Below are 17,890 nucleotides of genomic sequence, written 5' to 3'. Positions count from 1 at the left end.
TATATAATGAATTATAAATATAATATTTTATTTTTATTTAAAGTAAAATTAATGAAAATTGACCTCATGGGAGCTGACCGTTGCGGTCTCTGCTATATTATTGATGACTTTTATTATGAAAGTTCCGGAACGGAGCGGAAGTCATCTATTGTTTTCAACTCTGATTTGACATTTGGCGCGTTCAGTGAAAAGTCGTAGTATAGTGATAAGCATACGTTCTTATTTATTTAAAATAAATATTTTATTTTCTTTAACATACGCATATTTGTACAACTGACACGGTCCTTTTATAGTGAGTCTGATGTTGATGTGTTTCATGAAGAAGTTCTGAAGTCAAACAGGTTGTTGGATGAGTTTGTGTTTCTGTTTGTTTCCACGGATAAAGGGACTAAATGGATCGATACAATGATGTAAAAATTCTCCTGAAGAAATGGGAACAATCCTTCTTCCAAACAAACAACAGAAAACCTAATAAGGTGCCGTATATTTAACAGTATTGTGGTATATTGTGTTGTTTTTATGCTAATATTATTTGATCTGTTGTTTCTATTCGTTGTATTTATGTTGTTTTTACGTGTTGTATTGTTTCTTCTGTTGTGTTTTCGTTAATAATGTCCAAAATCATTTTTCTTTTGAAGGATGACATTGATAAAGCTCCAGAGGAGACGAGACGTAAGTTTATTGCGTTGTTTTTAAACTTGTTGAGTGGCATTTGTTCGTATTAGGCTTTTTTTTCCCTTTTTGATCTGTGTGTTTTTGTTTTTGCAGAACTCTATAAAGAATACCGTTCTCTTAAACAAGCAAAAGAAAGAAATGGCACTGGGCAGGAGGCTCACACAAAACCCCCAGAAAGTCAGCCTTCAACAACTGTGAGAAGACATATCTAATTCATTAATTTCCACATTCATCAGCCATATTTAAAGGTTCTGAAGATCTGAAGTGTTTATGTGTAGATCTATTAAATGTGTACGCATTTGCTGTTTTAGGAATCTGGATGCTGGGGGTCTCACCTGGACCGGAAGAATCTGCCGGCTGATGTACCAAAACTGTCCTCGGATGATAAAGAGACGCTGAAAGCCTCAGCGCAGTACTTCGGCATGAAGTTGAAAAACAATCTTGGAGCTTTAACAAAGGTGAATGTGACTTACACTGTATACTGAGCTGGGTGAGATATCATACACTACCAGTTAAACAATTTTGGACAGTAAGGTTTTTAATGTTCTTTTAAGAAGACTCTTTTGCTCACCAAGCCTGCCTTTATTTGATCCAAAGTACAGCAAATACAGTAAAATTTAGAAATATTTTTACTATATAAATAACGTCTTTCTATTTGAATATATTTTAAAATGTTATTCCTGTGATCAAAGCTACATTTTCAGCATCATTACTCCAGTCTTCAATGATCATTGTGATATTCTGATTTGCTGTTCAAGAAACATTTCATTATTTTATTATTAACAGTATTTAAAACAGTTGAGTACATTTTTTCATGATTCGTTGATGAATGGAAAGATCCAAAGATCAGCATTTATCTGAAATAAAAAGCTTTAGTAATATTATACACTATACCATTTAAAGACATTTATAGTGTTGCTAAAGATTTTCTATTTCAGATAAATGCTGTTCTTCTGAACTTTCTATTCATCAAAGAAACCTGAAAAAAAATCTACTCCGCTGTTGTCAACATAATAATAGTAACAAATCAGAATAATGTTGCTGTTTTTCAAAAAAATGCTGTTTGTCAAATAAATGCAGGCTTGGTGAGCAGAAATGACTTCTTTAAAAATCATGAAAAATCTTACTGTCCAAAAACTTTTGACTGGTAAAAAACAAACAAACAAACTAACAAAATAAAATGCATCTCATGACAATATGTGATATATTGTTGTATTTAATTATTGCATTCAATCAGAGTACAAGTATTTGTTCCAATAAGCCGTTATTAACATGGTTTCAAAATGTATATATATGTATGTATGTATGTATGTATATATGTATGTATGTATATATATATATATATATATATATATAGTGTGTGTGTGTATGTGTCTGTGTGTGTGTGTTTTAAGATTTGAGATTTGAAATTATAAAAACAGTTTTATTTTTGTTTGTTACTGCATATATATTTAAAAACACTTCTACTGATTTTGACTGATATTATTGTAATATTTGTGTATTTGTTTTTCAATAATGCAGATTGAAAGCTCAAGTTGTAAAATAGAGTAAAAATGTCATTACACATAATATATATGTATATAATTATATGTTATAATTTTATAAAAAGACTGATTAGTGTTTGTAATGGCATCTTTATTATATTGTGCTTCTTGTATTACACAATTTCTATGTGGCATTAATGGTTTTTAACAAATGGTCATCTGATTGAAACAATTCTTAATAAATGTTAATTTAATAAACAGGCCAGAGATTATCTGTTCTCTTATTTTCTTCTCACATGTACTATATTGTAGGAGCGATCATTTTCTCTGAAAAAAGCAACAACTCCTCGCCGAACACCAATGAAACCACTGAAGGACACTCCAGACTCCAGCGCAACACTGACAGATGTAGAGACTCACACACCAAAGCCAGCCAACACATGTCCAGACCCCAGTGCTCCTCCTGTACAGACAACAAGCACAGGCTTTGAGGATGAGCCATCAGATCCCTTTCCGTCCATAACCCCCTCCAAATCCTGGTCTCCAGCTGTGGGCTCCACACACAAGGGTGTGGAGAGGGTCCAGTTTCTGAGGCAGTCCATGACCAAGAGGTTTTCCTCTGTGGACAGTGGCTGGCTTGCACGTTGCCAGGTTTTCGATGAGGTGGAGGAACCTCAGAAACCTGTTGCTGGGAATTCAGAGCTGTCGAAAATCGAAAACAGTTTCTCACAACCTACTGTTGGAGGTGAAACTGTGCCAAATGAGGGTCAAACATCTCCAAAGACTTCAGTGGAGAAGAAGAAACCTGCCTTGTCAGAGAACGGTGCACAGAAAGAACCAGTAGCATCTTTAGTAAGAAACAATTTGGTGGTGGATGCAGAATTGGGCTCCCCGGGGCCTGATGGTGGTGACCAGGTATATCAAAAAAACACTGCGGCTCACATGGGAGATGATGAGACCTGTTCAGAGGAGCCTAAATCTGCTTCAAACACTAAGAAACGCAAACCCAAGGCTAGGAAAGATCAAGACTCTGGTGACAACCCACAGGACGAAGGTGGCAAAAAAACAAAAGGTCGAAAAAGACAAAGGGAGGGTGATGATGATGTAGACGAATCTGAGGAGCAAGAAGGTGGAGTGAAAAAGAGAAGAAGAACCAAGAAAGGAGAGGCAGCTGAAGAGCCTCAGGCCAAAAAACGAGGGAAGAGGAAAGGAAAAGTCGAGGAAGAGGATGATACCGCCAGCTCAGAGAAAAAAACAACCCAGAAACGAGCGATTCCTCGGGAGAATCTGCTGGGAGAGGTGGATGAGGAGGAGGCCAGAGCTGCTGCTTATACAATGAAGAATACAGTCAGGGCCAGGTGGGTACCATAAAAGTCAATTATTGTCACATTGAATAAAATGTTTTACTGATTTATTGTCCTCATCCTGAAAACAGGCCTACCAAAAACACAGATGGCAACTTTGTGAAAATCAATTTGAAAAAGAAGTCCCATGTCAAGGGATTCGCTTTGAGAGGAGCTGCATTGAGGAAACAGGTTGGTTGACAATAAAATCAACTTCTTTTAAGGATTAGTTCATCCAAAAATTAAAATTTATGGTTTGCTAAAATCGCATGCCTTTCTACTGTGAAACATAAATACAGATGTTTTGAAGAAATTTAAAATACAGTGACAATTTAAATACAATGACAAATTTTACATGATGACAGTATATACTGACTGTGATTATCAAGCTCTATAAAAAAAAAAAACAGCATAAAAATATTTTAGATGACTTGTATATAAATTTAAGCAGTAGTTTACTGTACGTGTTTTCCTTCCTTCCATCTCATCAGATTTGTTTTGTGAATCATTTATAACTCTGTTGTCACTAAAAAAGAATGCTTTAATTTCATTTGCAAGCAAAAAAGAAAACAAAAATTAGAAATTAATACAGCCATAAATATTAGTGGGCTATTGCAATTTTATTGCTGTTTTGTAAAATACTGTTGTTGTTGTATACTTTTTATAGTGCTATTTTATTAGTACAATAGTATTATTGTAATAGTAATATTTATTGATTTAATTTTTAGCATTTAAGTAAATCAAATATTATTTTCAATAATAATAAATAATGGTATTATGATTATTATTATTGTATAGTCATTTTAAATGGGGGAACAGAACAGGTTTCTCTTATTTTTTGTTATTATCTTATCTTATCAATTCCATAAAACCGTAGCACAGGAAAGACACCAACGTTTAAAAATACTGTTAATGCTAAAATCTGTTTATCATTGTTTTTCATTGTTTAATTCATTAAGATGATTTTCTCAATGCTTTATAATTCCAGATGTACATGCAGAAGTTCCAGCTGAAGGGCGAGCGGTTTGGGGGTGGATTTGGTAGGGGCAGGGGTCGGTTCGGCGGCTTCAATCGTCAAGGTGACACCTGCTACAAGTGCGGCGGGACGGGTCACTGGGCACGAGACTGTCGAGGAAGAGGTGAGAGGCTGCACAGGTCACGTCACTCCGCTGTCATGAATTTGCAGTCATGTTATTGATAATCTGGGTTTGTGTTTCAGCTCCTGTTGTGAGTTCTGCAGAACAGCAGGAAACCCAAGTAGAGGAGGAGGAGTTTGAGCTGCCCACACTGGAGGAAGTTGCCCGGGCGACAGGAACTCTGCGGTCAGAGCCTATTGGTGGGTCTGGATGGGGCACATGTTCAATTATAGCGATTAGCCACTTGTTGCAAAACACCATTTTAATTTTAGTCATTTTGTTGTGTTTTTGTCATTTTTATTAGTTTAAGTGTATCTTTCAAATCCATTTTTACTTCAGTTTTTTAAGTTATTATAGTTAATCAAATTCACTAGCAACTAGCTGAAATAAAGTGCACTACCAGTCAAAAGTTTTTGAACAGTAAGATTTTAATGTTTTTTTTAAAAGAAGTCTTTACTGCTCACCAAGCCTGCATTTATTTGATCCGAAGTACAGCAAAAACAGTACAATTTTTAAATATTTTTACTATTTAAAATAACTGTTTTATATTTGAATGTATTTTAAAATGTATTTTATTCCTGTGATTTTAAAGCTGCATTTTTAGCATCATTACTCCAGTCACAAGATCCTTAAGAAATCTATTATTTGGATTTGCTGCTCAAAGAAATGTTTATTATTATAATTACGTTGAAAACAGCTGAGTAGAATTTTTTTCCTGTTTATTTGGTGAATAGAAAGTTCAGAAGAACAACATTTATCTGAATTAGAAATATTTGTAAGATTATAAATGTCTTTATCATCACTTTTGATTTTAAAGCATCCTTGCTAAATAAAAGTATTATTTCTATAATTTCTTTCCAAACAAAAAAAAATGTTTTCATCAAAGAATCTTGAAAAAATGAACTCAGCTGTTTTAAATGTTGATGATAATAATAATAATAGACCAATTATTTGTTTGTAAACATTCGGGATGCGCGCACATCATAGTTGCAGAAAACCGGGTAGAGATAGCCTTTACGGCTAGAGAATTACGTGAATACGGTACAGAATAGTTAGATTTTTAAAAATCCTAGATTATTGATTAGATGTCGTTTTCAAAATGTTCTCCGCATATTACAAGAGCTTGTCACCCAGCGATAAACACTTCTATTCAGCGAAATTGATGCTAGGTAGTGGGATAGTCTTATAGATCCAAAACAGTGATGATGTTTTTGTGGGTGGAGCCTATCTGGTGATGGAAAATGACAGTATTCAAGTAGCAGTCTGTGGAGCAATGGAATAAAAGAAAATTCTGACTTTATTCTCACAATTCTGAAATTATATCTCACCGTTCTAATAAGGAAGCAGCAACTTGTCATTCTCTTTTCCCCTCAGCTCAAAATAGGAGTTTATCCCACACCTCTGGGTTTTTTTCCTCAGAACGGACAAGCTCACTATTTTTGAGTCAAATCGAGTTATAAAGTCTGAATTAGGACATATAAACTTGCATTTGTGAGGGAAAAAAAAGTCAGAATTGTGAGATAAAAAAATAAATGTTATGTAAAAATGTTAATTGTAATAGGTTTGAATAATATTTCATGCTGCACCTGTAGGGCTAATACAATACGTCCCCTATGAACGGCATATGTGAATATTATATAGACCTATTGTTTAAATCCAATTTGTGCTTTAAAAGTAGAGTAATCATAGCAGTTTTCATCCATATATGTCCGTTTAAACATCTGCGTTTAGCTTTAAATGGCGTTTTTTTCTTTTATTTAATGGATTTTACCCATTTACCCATTCTTGTTACCAGTGTCACTCATGTGTTTCTGCAACCACTATGCGCGTGCAGCTGCAAGTGACCAAACAGTGACGTCTACTCCAGATTGGTCTATAAACGTTTATTTAGCACATTAGAATGATTTCTAGGATCATGTTGACAATGAAGACTGGAGTAATGATCCAGAAAATTCAGCTTTAATCACAGGAATAAATTACATTTTAAAATATATTCAATAGAAAACAGTTATTTTCAAAATTTCAAAATTTTACTATTTTTGCTGTATTTTGCATTAAATATGTGCAGGCTTGGTGAGCTGAAGAGACTTTAAAAAACATCAAGAATTTTTGTATTTTACTGTATTTATTATAATTAGCAAACATAAATGTTTTGTTAATTCAGTGGCCCCTCCCACTGTTGGCGAAGACTCTTGTGAGAAAGAGGATCAGGGGGCGGAAATTCTGCTCAATATCATTAGACCCGATTATGAGCGGCCCGCCCCTCCTCCCCCTATGGAGGCGCTCTACAGACCAAAGGATGATGGAAAAATTCAAGGTATGTCACATTAATGGGTTGTAAGAGCTTAGTTCTGTACAAATGTTTTTTTGTTTTTTTTTAAGTCTCTGTCTTCTCTTTTGATTTTCCACAGATGTCCCACCAGAAGTGTATGAAGCGCTCCGAGACTTTGGTTACAAGTCCTTCAGGCCTGGCCAGGAGACGGCCATCATGAGGATCCTGTCAGGTGGGAAAAAGTTATTAGAAGCTCGATCCATACTGCAAAGCTGACTGATGCTAAATACAAATTACGTACCAAATGATGAATAAAACTGGGTTATGTGCAATAATATATGCATTTGAAAGGAATCATTTTAAATTCTAAAATTTAGTATATATATTCAGACCACATATGGATGGGTTTTGCTGTTCAGACAACCAAACAGCTAAATGAATTTGAGTTGTATGTGAAGTGTGCACAGACCTGTTTTGAAGTAGGTGCTCTGTTTTGTTTTTCGTTCAGGTTTATCCACACTAGTGGTTTTGTCCACCGGTATGGGTAAGTCTCTGTGCTACCAGCTTCCTGCGTACCTGTACGCTCAGAGGTCAAAGTGCATCACACTGGTGGTGTCTCCTTTAGTGTCCCTGATGGACGATCAGGTACGTTCGACTTTGTGGTGGAATTTAATTGAATTTATCCAGCAAATTCTATGTTTATAATGCAGAAAAATCTCACGTTAATTAGCTATATTGTGTAGTTGAGAATTCATAAGAGAGTTCATACTATTTTAAACCATTTCCTGTGAGTCATTTATTGTGTGTTTCATTTTTACATTGTTTGTGAAGCTCTCCGGACTCCCGCCGAAGCTGAAAGCCGCCTGCATCCACTCCAACATGTCTCAGAAACAGAGAGAGGCGGCCATTGAGAAGGTACAAAAATAGAAAATAATTCACCAATGATATATACAGTATATTTCAAGTAATAGAGTAACAAAGGATGTAGTGATAAATTGTCTTATTCTTCCTAGTTTTTTTTCTTGACCAGTGTTATTTTAGTGTCATTAGTATACTATTTGTTATAGTATTTATTTTTTATTTTTTATTATTTATTGGTATCTTTTTCATTGTCATTTTGGCTTTAGTCATTGTTTTTGTCTTTTTGTTTTTGTTTGTAATTGTGCCTGTTTAGATTTCATTCATTTGATTGATATTTATTAATTTGTTTTTATTTTTAGTCATTTAAGGTAGAACTTCTAACTTATTATATACTATTATATACTTATTATTATTATTATTATTATTATTATTATATTCATTTATTTATTCATTCATTCGTTCATTCTCTTCCTAATTGTAGTTTAAGTCATAGTAATTTTGTGTTTCACATTTTTAAGTTTTTTTTTTTTAAAATGTATTTTGTTTAACCGTACTTTATTTTTATTTTTGTTTAGTACTGAATTTCAGTACTTACGCTTTTTATTTCAAATAATTAATTTATTTAATCTTATTTTAATTTAATTTATTTTTGTTTAGTTAGTGTTTTTTATTTCAGTTAACCAAAATTACTAATTATTAATATATATTTTTTATATTTTCATTTTCATCTTTATTGTCGTTTAAGTTGTAGTAATTTTGTGATGCACATTTATTTTTATTTTTTTATTTATTTCTGTTTAACTTTTAGCTTTTTAGCTTTTTATTTCAAATAATTACCAAGGCAACATATCTAATTTTCATTTCATTTATTTCATTTAGTGTGTATTTTATTTATTTTCAGTTATATATATTTTAATTTTCATTTTAATTGTAGTTTAAGTTGTAGTAAATTTTGTTGCACACACACACACACACACACACACACATATATTATATATATATTATTTATTTATTTATTTATTTTTTAATGTATTTCTGTTTAACTTCACTTTATTTTTTAGTACTTGAGCATTTTATTGCAAATAATTACCAAAGCAACATTTAGAATTTTCATTTAATTTATTTTTATTTGATTTAGTAGTTATTTTATTCAGTTAACCAAAACTGCAAATTATTAATAATTATATATTTTTAAATATATATTTTAATTTTCATCTTAATTATAGTGCAAGTTGTAGTAATTTTGTGATGCACGTTTTTATTGTTTTTAAAAAGTATTTCTGTTTAATTTTTAAATAATTTTTTTTACATTTATTTATTTTTTAAATTTTAATAGTTTCCATTTTAGCTATCGATAACAACACTTGTCCTAATCAGGCCAGTAACAGAATCACACATCAAAATATTTAGATTTGTAAATCAAAAAACAAATATGTAAACGCTTTTTGTTTTTGTAAACTTAATTTATCTCAGCTAGTCAGGACAATTGAGACTCGCGTCTTAAATCTTTGAACATCTGTGTAATTTTTTTTTTTTATGTGTTTTATTGTGAGTAGGTGAAGGCCGGTCAGGTGCACGTCCTGCTGTTGTCTCCTGAAGCTCTGGTTGGTGGAGGTCACTCAGGCTCAGGATGCCTCCCTCCTGCAGACCAGCTCCCCCCTGTGGCTTTCGCCTGCATCGACGAGGCTCACTGTGTGTCTGAATGGTCGCACAACTTCCGACCCTGTTACCTGAGACTGTGCAAGGTGAGTCTCTTAAATGAATCATATTTTCTTCATTCAATTTACACAAAATGAATGTACATTTATGTTGTGTAGGTGCTCAGAGATCGGTTGGGTGTGCGCTGTCTGTTGGGTCTTACCGCCACGGCCACTCTGTCCACAGCACTGGACATCGCTCGTCACCTGGACATCAGCGATCAGGACGGAATCGCTGTCCGTTCTGCTGCTGTTCCTCACAACCTCCAGTTATCCGTGTCCATGGACAGAGACAAAGATCAAGTGGGTTTAGAAAGTCATGTTTTTTCGTGTAAGCTCTCACAGACCAAGTCAAATGCAACTAAACAGAACTAAAGTATAAAAATGTAGTTGCAAACAGCAACCACTAAATTAGATATTTATTTCTATTTTTTTTTTTTTTTGGCACCAAAAATATTGGCCAAATTCCAAATTGTCCTCATTCTCTGAATTCTCTTAAACTTCTGAAAAACAAAAATGCTTCAAAAATCTTTTTCAAGAGGTAAATTTGGACTGGCATCATTATATATCAATGATATGTAACATTTTAATGAATATAGTAATAAAGGAGATAGTGATGCATTGTCTTGTTCATCTTAGTTTTTTCCCTAACCAGGGTTATTTTAGTATTATTAATATACTGTTTGTTATAGTATTTATTAAGTTTTTTAAATTATCTTTTTCACTGTAATGTTAGTTTTAGTCTTTTTTTTTTTCATTTTTTAAAAATTGTGCCTGTAATTTTTTTTTTTTTTAATTAATTTTTATTTATTTAGTCATTTCATTTTTTAACTTCTGTTATTTCAAGGCTGCAATTTAATTTAATTTTATTTTATTTTACTTCAGTTAATCAAAATTATTTGAGATTATTAATATTTAGAATGTTTTGAAAAATATTTTTATTTTCATCTAAATTGTAGCTTAAGTTGTAGTAATTTTGTGATGCACATTTTTATATATATATATATGTATGTATGTATGTATGTATGTATGTATGTATGTATGTATTTCTGTTTAACTTCACTTTATTTTTTTGTCTTAGTGTTGAAATTTAGTAATTGAGCTTTTTATTTCAAATAATTACTAAGGCAACATTTCTAATTTTCATTTAAGTTATTTTTATTTCAGTTAGTGTTTATTTTATTTCAGTTAACCAAAGTTATTAATTCGATTTTTTTTTTTTTTTATGTTTTCATTTCAATTCTAATTGTAGTTTAAGTTTACACATTTGTAATAGTTTTTTGTAATGTATTTCTGTTTAACTTTTTATTTTTGCTTTAGTATTGAATTTTAGTACTTGAGTTTTTTTATTTCAAATTATTACCAAGGCAACATTTCTAATTTTCATTTTTAAATATATGTTTTCGTAAAAAAAAATATTTTAATAGTTACTATTTTAGCTATTGATAATCAGGCCAGTAACAGCATCACACATCATGACCAAGATGTTACACGTCTCAAATATCTTAATGTGTTCTCTTGCAGGCTCTTGTGTCTTTGCTGAAGGGCGAACGCTTTGGTGCTCTAGAGTCAGTTATCGTCTACTGTACCAGGCGAGAGGAGACGTCTCGTATCGCTGCACTCTTGCGCACCTGCTTGCAGGGGGTGATGTTGAGAGAGTCGTCCAAACCAGCACCAGAGGATGAGGAGGACAATCCTGTAGGGAAGAAAAAGAAAGCTCTGGGTAAATGCATCACTGTAGTACATGACACTCGAGCTTGTTTGCTTTGTTTTGAGCAATTTATTTAATTTTTCCATGTCATCCCAGCCAGGAAGAAGATCCGTAAGCCATTGAAGTGGATCGCGGAGGCGTACCATGCTGGGATGTCTGCGTCGGAGAGGCGACGTGTGCAGAATAACTTCATGTGCGGGGAGCTGCGTGTGGTGGTGGCCACCGTGGCCTTCGGTATGGGGTTGGACAAGTCAGACGTGCGTGGCATCATCCACTACAACATGCCCAAAAGTTTTGAGAGCTACGTGCAGGAGATTGGCCGAGCGGGACGTGACGGACACCCAGCACACTGTCACCTGTTTCTAGACCCAGAGGTCTGTGCATGTTTGGTGCTTTTATTAATTTGTGATTTCACATTAATAGCTATATTTTAATATATTTGAAAATAATATTGTATGTATAATATGTGTATATATTATATCTAAAAAAAAAAAAAAAAAAAAAAACTATCCCTGAAGCATGTTTTATAAGATTGTGCTGGTTTTAACTTTTTTTTTTTTTTTTTTTTCAGTTAACTTATTTGAAGAGATTTTTAACAAATCTCTTGAGCAAAATAAATTTTTGAAATAAAAATAGCCACAGAAGCTGGCATGACATTAAACACAAACAAACAAAATTTGTTATTTTGTTATTAAATTATTATTTTTGTATTTATTAGGTTTTGTGGTTTTAGTCTTTTTGTGATGAGCTTTTGTCATTTTTATTAGTCTTTCAAAGTTTTTATAGCAAATACATTTTAAATAAAATAAAAAAATAAATTTTATATTTATTATTATTTATATTTTGTTTTATATTTATTTATATTCATTTTATTTTAGCATTAGATATTTTTAAATATTTTTAAACTTCAAATTATTTATTTTGTTTTATTTATTTATTTTATTTATTTTTTTATTTACATTTAATTTTTTTCAGTTTTTTTTTAAATCTAATGTTTATATATTATTGTCTCAGGTTTATTTAAATTAAAAATCTTTTTTTTTTTTAAATAGTTTATTTTTAATTTTATTTAACAAAACGGATGAAGAGGATTGGTAATTTGGTGATGTGCTTTTGTCATTAATTCTTTTTTTTTTAATACTATTTAGATTTAATTTATATTTATTTAGGTTTAATGCATTTTATTTTAGCATTAGATATTTTTGTAGTTAATCTTCAGCTTATTTATTTTCAGTTTTAATTTACATTTTAAGTTTTTTTTCTTTTTTTTTATCTAATGTTTGTATTGTATTACATCTCAGGTTTATTTCAATTAAAAAAAATCTATTTTTTAAATAGTTTATTTTTAATTTTATTTAACAAAACTGAGGATAAAGAGGATTGGTAATTTGGTGATGTGCCTTTGTCATTTTTTTTTTTTTTTTTAACTATTTAGATTTTATTTCAGATTTAATTGTTTTAGTACTTATACTTTGTTTGTTTTAATTTACTTTTTAATAAAATATTTATTTTACTTCAGTTTTATTTGAATAGTTTTTGTTAATTTTAGTTGCAGCACTGCAATAACTGGTCATTTTAGGTCATTTTATTTATGTATTTATTCATTTATTTATTCATTCATTCTATTATTTGTGTATTGTATTTAGGGTGCAGATCTGCACGAGCTGCGCAGGCACATCTACGCGGACACAGTGGATTATTATACAGTGAAGAAACTGGTCCAAAAGGTTTTTCCACCTTGTAAATGCCGACAGATTCATCAGAAGCAGCAGGATTTGGCTCAGGTGACACTTGTGTAATTGCAAATATGTATTTATTTTATTATTTTATATTTATTTGTTTTTGAGTTGTGTTAAAGTCTGAAAGTCATACCCTGTAGGCTGCTGAAGTATCTGACAGTGAGTTACTGGAGATGGAGGTTTGTGAGGACACTGATCCACACCAGCAGCAGCAGCAGCTGATCGAGACAGCGGCTCCCACAGACCAACAACCACCACAGACACACACTCCACATGAGCACAACAAACCAACACAGATGGCAGAGGAGGAGACGGAGGAGAGCGATGGTCTGACATTGAGTGACGTGCGTGTACAGCGTGCATGTCACACACATGAGAGAGCCATTCCCATGCAGGAGACCGTGGAGACCCTCGACATCACGGAAGAGAGTAAGACACATAAACATAGAGAAACTGCTGTAATACTAGTTCTAAGTAGTTCTAAGAGCAAACATGTTTAAAGGGATAGATCAACCAAAAATCATTTGCTCACCCTCCTGAGACATACATGGTTTTTTTGGGGGATGTGTGTCTAGGAATTGTCTTAATAAATATAACATTTATCCAACTTGCAGATTATTGTGAGGTAATTTAGTAGAATCTTGACAATTCCATCCATAAACACCAGAACTGGCACACAAATATATGGATGAAAATCCAGCTAATGACACTATTTTGTTTTATTTATTTTTTAAATGTAATTTTATGTATTTATTTTTATTTATTTTGGTCTTTTGTTGTCCATTGTCACTGTATGAACAAAAGTAGGTAAATTTTCCACGTGTAAAAAAAACTTTTTTTATCTTAACTTTTATCTTTATTTCAATCAACATAAATATTTTTTAAATGTAATAGTTTTAGTTTTAGTTTTAGTTTTAGTTAATGATATTAACCCTGAGGATCTTCTCAGATTAAAGGGCTAGTTCACCCAAAAATAAAAATTCTGTCATTAATTACTCACTCTCATGTCATTCCAAACCCTTAAGACCTTCGTTCTTCTTCAGAGACGAATTGTTGAATAACGTTATTTTTGTTTTCTTTGCACACATAAAATTACAGTTGAACCACTGATGTCACATGGACTGTTTTAATGACGTCCTTCCTATGTTTCTGTACCTTGACCGTGTCTATGGAGGGTCCGGAAGCTCTTGGATTTCATTAAAAATATCTTAATTTGTGTTCCAAAGATGAACAAAGGTCTTACTGGTTTGGAAAGACATGAGGATGAGTAATTAATGACACAGTTTTCATTTTTGAGTGAACTATTCTGTTAAATTCTATATATTACACTAAATCATGGCTCTTCCTCGTGTGTGTTTTAGGTCTGGAGACTCTGTTGTGTTACCTTGAGCTTCATCCTCAGCAGTGGGTGGAGCTTCTCCACCCGACGCTCTCCATCTGTAAGCTGCAGTGCTACGGCGGTCCACAGCAACTCCGCAAAATCACCAAACTGTACGTAACACTCGTATATGGTGACTAAAAAGCTTCCAACGCTTTTAAGAGCCTATCAGAGCAGATTCTGTAATTGTGCATGTTGTCAGGTGTCCTCCGGTCGCTGTGGCGCTGGCTCGCAAACGCATGGCTGGGGAGCGTGTGGAGTCGTGTGACGCTCTGGAGTTTGACGTGGTGGAGCTGGCGGACACTATGGGCTGGCAGCTTCCTCTGGTGAAGAGAGGCCTGAGACAGCTTCAGTGGGGCTCAGACACAGGTGAGAGGTTAAAGGTGATATAAACGTGAAAAAGGACAAGCCAGTAACATTTTGTTTTCACAGCGACAACGGTTTACTAGTTCTAACATCATGGCAAACGTTCGAGCAAAGCATGCTAACTGTTCTGTCGTTGGCTGCACAGACGAACACAGAACACTATTTAGCCTCAGAGGAAACAAGAGAGTGGATTTACTGTTTTATTTACTGTATGCCACACCGATCAAATGTAAACATGCGATTTCTTTCCTAGCTGTTTACCTTCACAAACATAACCGACTGTTTTTGTAACTATTTTTTACATAAACTTTTGTGTATTTGATGGTTTAAGTGCAATGAGACACGAAAGTGGCCTTAGTTTAGCATTCACCTGCCATGTGACGGGTACTTTCTGTGCACGTGCTTTGGATGTGTGCGTTCAGAAAAATGTATATCAGAAGTTTAAACTAATATGGTTTAAAAAGCATGATTTTAGCACAATAAACATGATAATCAAAACCAAACATGTTTTTTGAGAGTATCTGAGCTGTGAAGTCGCAGCCCTATTCTGGAAAAGAGGGCGGGGTGCAGCACCTCATTTGCATTTAAAGAGACATGCATGAAAACAACGTCTTTCTGCTTTCAGTCAAAATAAGCATTTTCAAAATGATACAATAAAGGATCTGTGGGGTATTTTCAGCTGAAACTTCACAGACAGATTCTAGGGACACCTGACACTTGTATTACATCTTGTTAAAAGGGGCATAATAGGTCTCCTTTAAGTAAAATAGATGGCCTAACTACAAAATAGATATTCTGTTGTGTTCTCTTCATCTCGTCAGGTTCATATGGAGGCACGGGACGAAGTGGCGTCCATGTGGAGTTTTCAGCACTGTCCTTCTATTTCCGCTCATATGGTGACCTGACAGCAGATGAGCTGGACGCGGTTTGTGGGTTTTTGCACAGCAGAGTGATGGCACAGGAGAGGACGCAGCTGTACCAGCTCAAAACCTGCTTCAAAGCCTTCCGCAGGTCAGACCCACACACTCATCTAACCATTGATTATCCTTAATTGTCTTCAGGAAACCAATTTTCTGAGTACGATGTGTTTGTGTGTAGTGTTGCGTACCGCAACTGCAGTCTGTGTATGGATGATCTGGAGGAAAGCCGGAGTCAGGCTCTCAAAGAGCTGCTGCGCGATTATTTCGACAAGAGGAGAAACCTAGACCTGAGCAAACACTATCAGGAGGAAGAGCTTGACGAAGAGGAAGAGCTCAACAAATGCAAGGTGCGATTCTTTCACAGTTTCGTTTATTATGTGAACTCTCATTTCTATCTCTGAATCCTGTATTTTGTTCTCAGATGAGGGACTGGGAAGTTCAGATCTGTGCGGACATCAGAGGTTTTCTGTCTAGTCGCAGCGATGAGAAGTTCTCCGGTCGAGCTGTGGCCAGAATCTTCCATGGCATCGGTGTGTCTCTTGTGATATTTCTCTCCAGTCATCATCTTTTCATTTGTGAGCGATTCTACATGTTTGTTTCCTCCCGCAGGAAGTCCGTGTTATCCAGCCCAGACGTACGGACGTGACCGAAGATACTGGAGGAAATACATTCAGTTTGATTTCAATGAGATCATTCGTTTAGCTACACAGGAGATCATTAGAACGAGGTGACGTGATCTCACAATGCTGGAGTCTGAATTTATTTATTTGTGCTGTTTGTCATTGTTTTAAATGTTCACATGTGTTGCTTTATAACTTTATACAATAAAGACTGTTTTTCATAGTTGTTTCTGTAAATACAGCAGTTGTATTTGCTCAGTGTGTCCTGTAGTGGGCACTATGGTCACATCCTGATACATTTTACAGTCAGTTCATACATTTATACTAACAATTTAAACATTCAACATATACATGTTTTATTTTTTAAGGAAGACTCTTCTGTTCATCAAGGCTGCATTTATTTGATTAAAAATACAGGAAAAACTGTAATTTCAGTTTTAAATTTAAAATAGTTGTTTTCTATTTTAATATACTTTAAAATAGATTTTTTTTCCTGTGATGCAAAGCTGAATTCTCAGCATCATTACTCCAGTTTTCAATGTCACATGATCCTTCAGAAATCATACAAATATGCTGATTTATTATTACTTTTTGGAACCTGTGATACTTTTTTTTTTTTTTTTTTTTTTTTAGGATTATTTCATGAATAAAATTTCAAAAGAACAGGATTTAGTCAAACTAGAAATCTTTTCTAGCAAGTCTTTACTATCACTTTTTATCATTTAATACATCTTTGCTAAATATAAAGTATTAATTTCTTTCAAAGAAAGAAAAAATTTACCCAACCCCAAAGTTTGAAAAGTAGTGTATATTTGTACAAAATATTACCTTTGATAACAAATCAGCATATTAGAATGATTTCTGAAGGATTGTGTGACACTGAAGACTGAAGTAATGACTGATGAAAATTCAGCTTTTCATCAATACTTGAAAGTATATTAAAACAGAAAACTTATTTTAAATTGCAATAATTTTTCATAATATTACTCTTTTCTTTTTTTCTGTATAATATAAATTCATCACAGGCACACATCTACCTTGAGTAGATGCTTATGTTGCCATCACATATGAATATAATATGAATATAAATACCAACTCCAGAGTCCTTAAGTGTGCTGGAATATATCGTAATTTTTTATTGATTTATATGACTTGTTGAGAATAGCAAACAATTTAAAAATAAAAAAAGGTTTTAATTAGCAATAAAAGTAATTTTTGAATGTAATTTTAATAAAGAACCATAATATATTTATAATAATATATTTTTTATATTTATATAAAAATAAAAACTTACAAATCTTAGGAAAAATACATAAAATCCTCCAAACGTCACTGGCTGTTTAAAAAAAAAAGCTTTAAAAAAACACTTGTCTATCAGCCAGTCGAAATAATAAAAGACTTTTTCTTTCTTTTTTTCTGCCTTAGCTAATATTTACTTCTGTTAAATATTAACTCTTACAAAAATATAGTATTTGGAAAATGTATCAATAGCAGTTTCTTAGTCTTTGTGTTGTTGAATAGATCAGAATTTCCAAGTTAATGACTGATAGTCTGAACTGTAGAAGAGTTTTACTCATTTTTCAGTATGAGGAAACAAAGTGTCAGTTACATGTGTTGTACATGTACTTCATGTCAGCTCGTTCATCTCAAGTCCAATTGATTCAAACTCACCTGTGTTTCAAGCTGTG

General features: G+C 33.2%; 1 protein-coding gene across 1 annotated transcript; it reads left to right on the top strand.

Annotated features, from left to right (window-relative positions):
• The first annotated feature begins 143 nt into the window (after positions 1-143).
• On the top strand, positions 144-16,390 carry recql4 (RecQ helicase-like 4). Its single transcript, XM_051136137.1, has 25 exons — positions 144-292; positions 386-476; positions 639-672; positions 769-869; positions 987-1,133; positions 2,472-3,517; positions 3,595-3,694; positions 4,491-4,641; positions 4,722-4,838; positions 6,803-6,955; positions 7,050-7,142; positions 7,419-7,555; positions 7,742-7,825; positions 9,328-9,516; positions 9,589-9,771; positions 10,993-11,191; positions 11,276-11,553; positions 12,826-12,963; positions 13,059-13,347; positions 14,280-14,409; positions 14,499-14,665; positions 15,484-15,673; positions 15,761-15,929; positions 16,004-16,112; positions 16,192-16,390. The coding sequence occupies exons 2-25, from the start codon at positions 393-395 to the stop codon at positions 16,311-16,313; spliced, it is 4,410 nt and encodes a 1,469-aa protein (XP_050992094.1). The 5' UTR covers positions 144-292; positions 386-392; the 3' UTR covers positions 16,314-16,390.
• The last annotated feature ends 1,500 nt before the right edge of the window (positions 16,391-17,890 follow it).

The sequence above is a fragment of the Labeo rohita genome, chromosome 19 (genome assembly GCF_022985175.1).
Source record: "Labeo rohita strain BAU-BD-2019 chromosome 19, IGBB_LRoh.1.0, whole genome shotgun sequence".
NCBI classification, from domain to species: Eukaryota; Metazoa; Chordata; class Actinopteri; order Cypriniformes; family Cyprinidae; genus Labeo; species Labeo rohita.
The sequence above is the reverse complement of the archived record's forward strand: the minus strand, read 5'-3'. Positions and strand labels throughout refer to the sequence as shown.

Bases quoted from the DNA above. Each gene is read 5' to 3' on its own strand.
- recql4 (XM_051136137.1), top strand. From the start codon at position 393: ATGGATCGATACAATGATGTAAAAATTCTCCTGAAGAAATGGGAACAA. The intron at 3,695-4,490 runs GTTGGTTGACAA...TTATAATTCCAG, and splicing joins GAGCTGCATTGAGGAAACAG to ATGTACATGCAGAAGTTCCA. The intron at 11,192-11,275 runs GTAAATGCATCA...ATGTCATCCCAG, and splicing joins GAAGAAAAAGAAAGCTCTGG to CCAGGAAGAAGATCCGTAAG.